Source organism: Myotis brandtii, unplaced genomic scaffold, assembly GCF_000412655.1.
Source record: "Myotis brandtii unplaced genomic scaffold, ASM41265v1 scaffold227, whole genome shotgun sequence".
NCBI classification, from domain to species: domain Eukaryota; kingdom Metazoa; phylum Chordata; class Mammalia; order Chiroptera; family Vespertilionidae; genus Myotis; species Myotis brandtii.
The window spans coordinates 938,043-946,015 of record NW_005358520.1 but is presented as its reverse complement, the minus strand read 5'-3'; the positions used below and the strand labels follow the sequence as shown (position 1 = coordinate 946,015).

General features: G+C 45.9%; 1 protein-coding gene across 1 annotated transcript in view; it reads left to right on the top strand.

The window, feature by feature from the left end:
• The first annotated feature begins 401 nt into the window (after positions 1-401).
• OSGEPL1 (O-sialoglycoprotein endopeptidase-like 1) overlaps positions 402-7,973 on the top strand; it is an 11,130-nt gene continuing 3,558 nt past the window's right edge. Inside the window, exons 1-5 of the mRNA XM_005866285.2 lie at positions 402-498; positions 1,284-1,524; positions 5,438-5,825; positions 7,396-7,600; positions 7,911-7,971. Of these exons, the coding sequence (XP_005866347.1) occupies positions 489-498; positions 1,284-1,524; positions 5,438-5,825; positions 7,396-7,600; positions 7,911-7,971 (905 nt within the window). The 5' untranslated portion in view covers positions 402-488. The remainder of the gene's footprint in view (positions 499-1,283; positions 1,525-5,437; positions 5,826-7,395; positions 7,601-7,910; positions 7,972-7,973) is intronic.

The window sequence follows — 7,973 nt, the reverse complement described above, 5'->3', positions numbered from 1 at the left end:
CGGGAGCCCGCGGGCCCAGCCCCTCGCCTGCCTCCAGGGGTGGCACGTCTGGTTTCGGGGTGTCTGTCTGAGCCGAACCCCCTGTTCTCTGTGCACGGACGGATCGCATCTAACTCTGCCCAGGCCGCAGTGCGAGCTTCACACCTGTGCGCCCTCTGCTCCGCGCGGCCCCCTGTGTGTAGGGAAAGGTCCGCTCACACGCCCAGCACGTTCTGCAGTGGTTTTGTCTGTTTTGTTAATCCTCGCCTGACGATATTTACCATTGACGTTTAGAGAGAGAAGTAGAGAGAGGGAGAGAGAGAGAGAAACATCACACGGATTGGCTGCCTCCTGCCCCCGCACAGACCGGGGCCGGGGATCCAGCCCGCAACTGAGGGAGGTGCCCTTGACCAGAATCCAACCCGGGCCCTTCAGTCCCCCAGGCGGTGCTCTAACCACTGCGCAACCGGCCAGGGCAGCCCCCAGAGAGTTTCAGGTGATCTGGGAACATGAAACTAGGTACGTGGCAGAGTGGCACCGCCAGGGCGCGTTGGTGATGGACTGCTGCTGTGTTGGGAAACAGGATTTTTGGGGACATCTCTTGTGATAAACCTCTGGCAAAAAGGTATATTTAATTCGAAAAATTGTAACTAGTGGATAAAAGAGGTAGGCGGTTGCAGTCTCTTTAGTCGAGCTGTGGTTCATGTGAGAGATGGTTCATGTAAGATGACTATGAGAACACTTGTTTGTAAACTAGCTGACTAAAGCTTATTTTGTGTGTCTGCTATTTTTGCAGATGATTTCATTTTATTTTGAAAGATGTTTCCAGGAAATAGGATGCATTTATTTTTACTGATCCATTTTGCCTTTATCGTTTGATTTTTTTTTAAAAAACCCACCACATTTTGTTTTAATGTTAGCGGTCACAGAAGTAAATAGCACTTTCCGGAGGACTATTCCATGCAACTGTTATACTGTAATATTAGCTGTTTTATAAAGAATAAAGAGGGGTTTGGTAAGAACAGCATGAGAGTAACAGTACAGAAATGTTACATCTCACTTCCCTATTTTCCCCCTTAAAAAGTATTACATTCATTCGCACTGTTATTTATATTAGAGTATATAAATTATATAACAAGTTGCTTTAAATTTTTCTGCTGACTTTTATAAGACTTAACTATAATTTTATAAAACTACACATTAAAATATAAACCAAGCTTTCAGAATTTTTGCTTAACTGAGTGGTCGAGTGGCTAATGCCAATTCCGAATGATACTTAGTTTGTTCCTTTCATTCTTTTCCAGGAACTATCAATAGAGCAAGCATGCTAATATTGAATAAGGCAGCAGGAGTTTTTTCTAAACCAGCAAAAAGGAAAATTTATGAATATTTAAGAAGTTCCAATTTTCATCCTGGGAAAGTATTTCTGCACAAAGTCGTGTTGGGAATTGAGACCAGTTGTGACGATACGGCAGCTGCTGTGGTGGATGAAGCTGGGAATGTTTTGGGAGAAGCGATACATTCCCAGACTGAAGTTCACTTAAAGTAAGTAGACACTATCTTGGTAGATTTCCACTTTTTTTGGAAAGTGTAAAATGAAATAGTTCTTTTCTGTTTATCTTGTATAAGAGTTAAATTCCAGGAGCTAATTGCTTCTCTTGTACAAAAGCTTCTAAGAACTGCTGCTGTTGGACAGCCTTCCGCCCTCAGCCTGGCCCTTAAGGCTCTCCACAGTAAGGCTCGGACCCAGCTAATCCCATTGCCAAAAAGACACCGAGCTTGTTCCCAGCTCCAACGTTTATCCATGATTTCCCCTCTTTTGTTCACCTGTAAGTTTCATGTTCTCCACTGAAGGCCTAGGAGAGCCTGGCTTGACTTCGGCCTGTGTGAATCACTGGAAAGAACAAATCCTATTCCTGTTTCTAGACACAACTCATGTTGGCACAATAATAACAACATGCTGTTGTCTTAAAGCACGGCAGGTGCAAGGTCTGTAAACCTGGGTGTCCCCACCAGGCAGGGTACAGAAATGAAGGGGCTGGAGAGAAAGTGGAACATACCTGCAGGGAGTCACTACTCAGTGATTGCCAGGCGGGACTATCGACCCTGTGCTGCTGGATCAGACTCCTCGAGAGAAACGTGACTGTAATATCTCCAGGTTTTTAAAATTAGTCCTAACTCAAAATGTGTTGAAATCTGTACAGATCAAAAGCACCTTGATGTCACTAATTTAACAACATCTGAGTAGTGAAAAAGGTTGATACTTTGAGATCACAGACCTGTATTTGAATCATGAATTAGGCATTTGGTATTGGCTGACTTTAGGCAAGTTCTTTATCCTCTCTTTTTTCACACCATAAAGGGGGAAAGGTAGCTGCCTTATAGGATTGGGGAAAGTATAATAGGAATAATATAGAAGATGATAATTCGAAGTAATGGATAGGCCTCTCGTGCGTACGTGATACATAAAAGGGACGGTGACGTACCAGGAAGTCCTTGCTCTCAGGAAGCTTGACCTAATCTCTAAGACACGGTATACAGTGACCCTTGGACAACATGGGTTTGAACGGCATAGGTCCACTTATGCATAGATTTTTTTCAGTAAATATATTGGGACATTTTTTTTGGAGATTTGTAACAATTTGAAAAAACTCGTAACCGAATCACATAGCTGAGAAATATTAAAAAAATAAAAAGTCATGTCATGACTGTATAAAATATATGTAGATATTCGTCTGTTTTATCATTGACTACCATAAAATATACACAAATCTGTTCTAAAAAGTTAAAATTTGTCAAAACGTATGCATATACTTACAGACTGCACGTGGCGCCATGTGCAGTGGAGAGAAATGTAAACAAACGGAAAGATGAAGTACGAAATCATAACCGCGTAGAATCCACTGTATTACGTGCTATACTCCTGTCACAGTTTGTAAGCCCCTTCCTGTCGCTATTGCTGTGAGCTCTGACGTGAGCATCTGCTTAAAACGCTGCGTGGCTCTCATTGCCTCTCCACAAGCAGCTCATCTCCAGGAAAGTGTGTATCCCAATCAGTGTGACCTCTGGGGGTTCCTCGTGCCGCACCATAAACCCTGGATACACCCTGGGACCCATGCGAAGTGCCGCTAGTGAGGAGCAGAGGAAAGTCTCGGCCTGACCAGGAGAGCTGGCGTGCTTGGTCTGGATCTAGACATGCCCACCAATCCAAGGCCCAGGAATCCAGCGGAGGGACCATCGTAAACAGAAAGGAAGCTTGCGAGGCCGCCGCTGCCGCCGTGCCAGGAGGTGTAAAAGCCTGGCCCTGCGTATGAAATACCGTTTATCTCGTGTGTCCAGCACTTGGATGCCCAGCGTTAGTGCTGCGTGTCAATCGACAATGTTCTGTAGCGTATAAGGCAGTACTGATGTGGGCACCGATAGGCAATTCATCTTGTAAGCAGACAATATGAGCTTATGGTATCAATGACGGCAGTACAGTACTAAATGCAGCTTCTCTTCCGGAGGGTTTTCTTCATAGCGACTTCTTTTCTCTAGCTTTCTTTATTGTAAGAAGGCAGTATGTATTACCTACAAGGGAGCGCCCATACGACTGTCAGCTGATTTCTCAACAGAAACTATGCAGGCCAGAAGGGAGTGGCAAGAAACATTCAAAGTGATGAATACCAAGAACCTACAACCAAGATTACTTTACCCAGCAAAGCTATCATTCAGAAGTGAAGGTCAGATAAAGAGCTTCACAGATAAGAAAAAGCTAAAGGAGTTCATCACCACCAAACCAGTATTATATGAAATGCTGAAAGGTATCCTTTAAGAAGAGGAAGAAGAAGAAAAAGGTAAAGATACAAATTATGAACAACAAATACACATCTATCAACAAGTTAATCTAAAAATCAAGTGAATAAATAATCTGATGAACAGGAAAAAAAAAAAAAGAATGCAGTATGTAATCCATACACCAAATATGTGTTAATTAACTGCCCATGTTATCAGTAAGGCAGCCAGTCAACAGTAGGCCCTTAGTAGTAAAGTGTTGAAGAAGTCAAAGTTATCCATGGCTTTTCGACGGCACGGGGGTTGGCACCCCTGAGCCCTGCATTATTCAAGGGCCGACTGTATTAAATAAATAGTCATTGCACGCTCCCACTGAGGGTTTTCATTTTTTTTATTTTTATTGCTTTCAGAGAGGACAGGAGAGGGAGACAGAGATGGAAACATCAATAATGAGAGAGAATCATGGATCGGCTGCCTCCTGCACGCCCCCTACTGGGGATCGAGCCCGCAACCCTGGCATGTGCCCTTGACCGGAATCGAGCCCAGGACCCTTCAGTCTGCAGGCTGACGCTCTGTCCACTGAGCCAAACCGGCCAGGGCAGGGTTTTTATTTCTGTTTATATACCCAGCAGATCTTCAACATCACATATTTAAAGGTGCTGTGTTCTTTCTGAGATTTGGGGTGCGTGTTGCAGATCTCGTATTCGATGGCCGTGCTTCTCTGCCACATGCTGGCACGTGTTTTGCTGGCAACTTCACCTCCTACTTCTTTGCTCTTGACGTTCAGAGTGCTCATCCACTGCTTGTCCCACATGGACCCAAAATCAAAACTCCCAACCTCATTTCAGATTGCAGGCTGTCGACTGTCCTGCCGTGGCTGCCAGTGCGGAGGGTCTAAAAATAAACTCGTCCCCTTCGCTAAACTGGCTTCATGTTTCCGTCAGTCTTTCTCTTCTCCCCGTCCTTCCAGCTCCCGGTCTGACTCACCTCCGATGCCTTGGCCTCCCTCCCCTGAGACCCACTTAGTGATTACAGTGGCCCGGGCCTCTGTCCCTTTCTCTCCATCCCCACGGTCACCCAGTCTAAGATGTAATCGCCTTACCCTTCTGCGGTAACTGTAAGCATCTTCTCAAATCTTCCTACCTGCAGAGAGGGCCGTTTTCCCAAAGTCCAGTTTCATCTTGTGCTTCCCTTGCCCGAGAGTTCTTCCACAGCGTGCTTCTCGCGATGATTTTGGCGATTTCCTTCAGCGACAAATTCTGTGCGGAGACACCACACCCTGAATCACTGCAATTTGGGTTCCAGCGGCTGCATCGTAAGACACATTTGAAAATATGTGACTAGCCCTGACCGGTTTGGCTCAGTGGATAGAGTGTCAGCCTGCTGACTCAAGGGTCCCGGGTTAGATTCCCATCAAGGGCATGTACCTTGGTTGCGGGCACATCTCCAGTGGGGAGTGTGCAGGAGGCGGCTGATGGATGTTTCTAACTCTCTATCCCTCTCCCTTCCTCTCTGTACAAAATCAATAAAATATATTTTTAAAAAAAGAAAATACGTGACTGACATTGTGAGCTCTCTAATGATTGATTTGAAAACATGCCTTCAGCTCTCATATACAATTTTTCTTCCCCCGTTTTTACAATCTTAAAAATTACAAAAAGCTTTTTTTGAAAATCTCTTTCAGAACCGGCGGGATCATTCCGCCAGTAGCTCAGCAGCTTCACAGAGAGAATATCCAGCGGATAGTGCAAGAAGCGCTGTCTGCCAGTCGAGTCCCTCCGAGCGAACTCTCCGCCGTTGCCACCACCACCATGCCCGGCCTGGCCCTGAGCCTGGGCGTGGGCCTGTCCTTCAGCCTGCAGCTGGTCGGCCAGCTGAAGAAGCCCTTCATCCCCATCCACCACATGGAAGCTCACGCGCTCACTATCAGGCTGACAAACGAAGTGGAATTTCCCTTTCTCGTTCTCTTGATTTCTGGAGGCCACTGTCTGTTGGCCTTGGTCAGAGGAGTCGCGGATTTCCTGCTTCTCGGAAAGTCTCTGGACATAGCGCCGGGGGACATGCTTGACAAGGTAACTCAGATTAATCTCTACCTTATTTTTTGTCAAGGTGTCCGTTTCAGTTGAGGAGCGATGGCTGCACTAGTACCATCCATCTAAATATTTCTGAATGATGTCCCATTAGACCGAAAAAATATGTGTGGGGTAAGACAAACAGAAAAAGTAGTGCCTAGTTTACAAAAGACTCTTTCTGCCCCATTTCAAATAAAATGTAGGAGGTTTACAGCAGCCCATAAAGGCTCACATAGTTCGCAAATGCAGTTGTTTTTTTTGTTTTTTTAATTCTTTATTGCTTAAAGTATTACATATAGTATTATATATGTCTCCTTTTTCTCCCATTGACCTCTCCCCAGCCACCCCCACCCCCCAGCGCATGCCCTCACCCTCCTAGTGTCTGTGTCCATTGGTTATGCTTATGTGCATGCATACAAGTCCGTGGTTGATCTCTTACCCCCCCCCCCTTTCCCTCCTCCCGCCTTCCCTCTGAAGTTTGATGGTCTGTTTGATGCTTCTCTGTCTCTGGGTCTATTTTTGTTCATTGGTTTATGTTATTCATTATATTCCACAAATGAGTGAGATCATGTGATATTTATCTTTCTCCGACTGGCTTATTTCACTTAGCATAATGCTCTCCAGGTCCCTCCATGCTGTTGCAAATGGTAAGAGTTCTTTCTTTGTTACAGCAGCATAGTATTCCATTGTGTAGATGTACCACAGTTTTTTAATCCATTCATCTACTGATGGGCACTTAGGCTGTTTCCAGATCTTAGCTATGGTGAATTGTGCTGCTATGAACATATGGGTGCATATATCCTTTCTGATTGGTGTTTCTGGCTTCTTGGAATATATTCCTAGAAGTGGGATCACTGGGTCAAATGGGAGTTCCACTTTTAGTTTTTTGAGGAAACTCCATACTGTTCTCCACAGTGGCTGCACCAGTCTGCATTCCCACCAGCAGTGCACGAGGGTTCCTTTTTCTCTGCATCCTCGCCAGCACTTGTCGTTTGTTGATTTGTTGATGACAGCCATTCTGACAGGTGTGAGATGGTATCTCATTGCCTGCAGTTATGTTTTTCATCAAATAGGACAATATATGTGAAAGAAGGTGTTTTGCGAAGTGTCAAGTACTCTAAAAACGTGAAATGTGAGGATATAGGAAGATAAGGACATTAGAGACGCACCAAGTTCTGTGGTTAAATGTCACCATTACCAGCACTACCACCACGCAGATTGCTGCTTCCTCTGTGGTAGGATCCTACAGAGATCCTGCTGCCAGCCGCTGGCACGGTGGGAAGCAGCAGGGCAGATTCTTATGGACGAAGCAGCCATTCTTAACTTCCAACCTGTTTCCCATCCCCAGTGGAAGAGCAACAGTGGATGGGGAGGCAGTGCCGGCCGCTGTCGGTCGGGTTGTCAGAAAGGCAGGCCTGGCCATCTCCCTGACCAGCTGTCGCCCATGTTTGTAAAGGCAGAGCATGTCTTATTCGTCCGGGTTTGGTGTGTTTTTCATTTCCTTTGCATCTTGGTTTCAAAGCGTGCAATTTTCTGGCTCATTGTAAGATGTTGTGTCTGTTTCTGACAGGTGGCAAGAAGGCTGTCTTTAACAAAACACCCGGAGTGTGCCGCCATGAGTGGTGGGAGGGCCATCGAGCATCTGGCGAAACAAGGAAATAGACTGCGTTTTGACCTCACGCCTCCCATGCATCGGGCTAAAAACTGTGATTTTTCCTTCACTGGACTTCAACACGCTGTCGATAAGATAATAACACGAAAGGAAAAAGAGGAAGGTATATTTCTAATAAGTAAAGGTGGACAGCCCTAGCAGGTTTGGCCCAGTGGATAGAGCGTCGGCCTGGGGACCGAAGGGTCCTGGGTTCGATTCCGGTCAAGGGCATGTACCTTGGTTGCAGGGGCCCAGGCCCTGGTCAGGGCTCATGTGGGTGGCAACCAATTGATGTGTATCGATGTTTCTCTCTGTCTCTCCCTCTCCCTCTCACTCTGAAAATCAATGGAAAAATATCCTCGGGTGAGGGTTAACAAAAAAAAAGTAACGAAAGATGGACAGGGGAGTAATCCCAGACTGTGCTCTGTCTGCAGGCGTGGAGCAGGGGCAGGTCCTGGCCTCCGCTGCGGACATCGCGGCCGCCGTGCAGCACACCA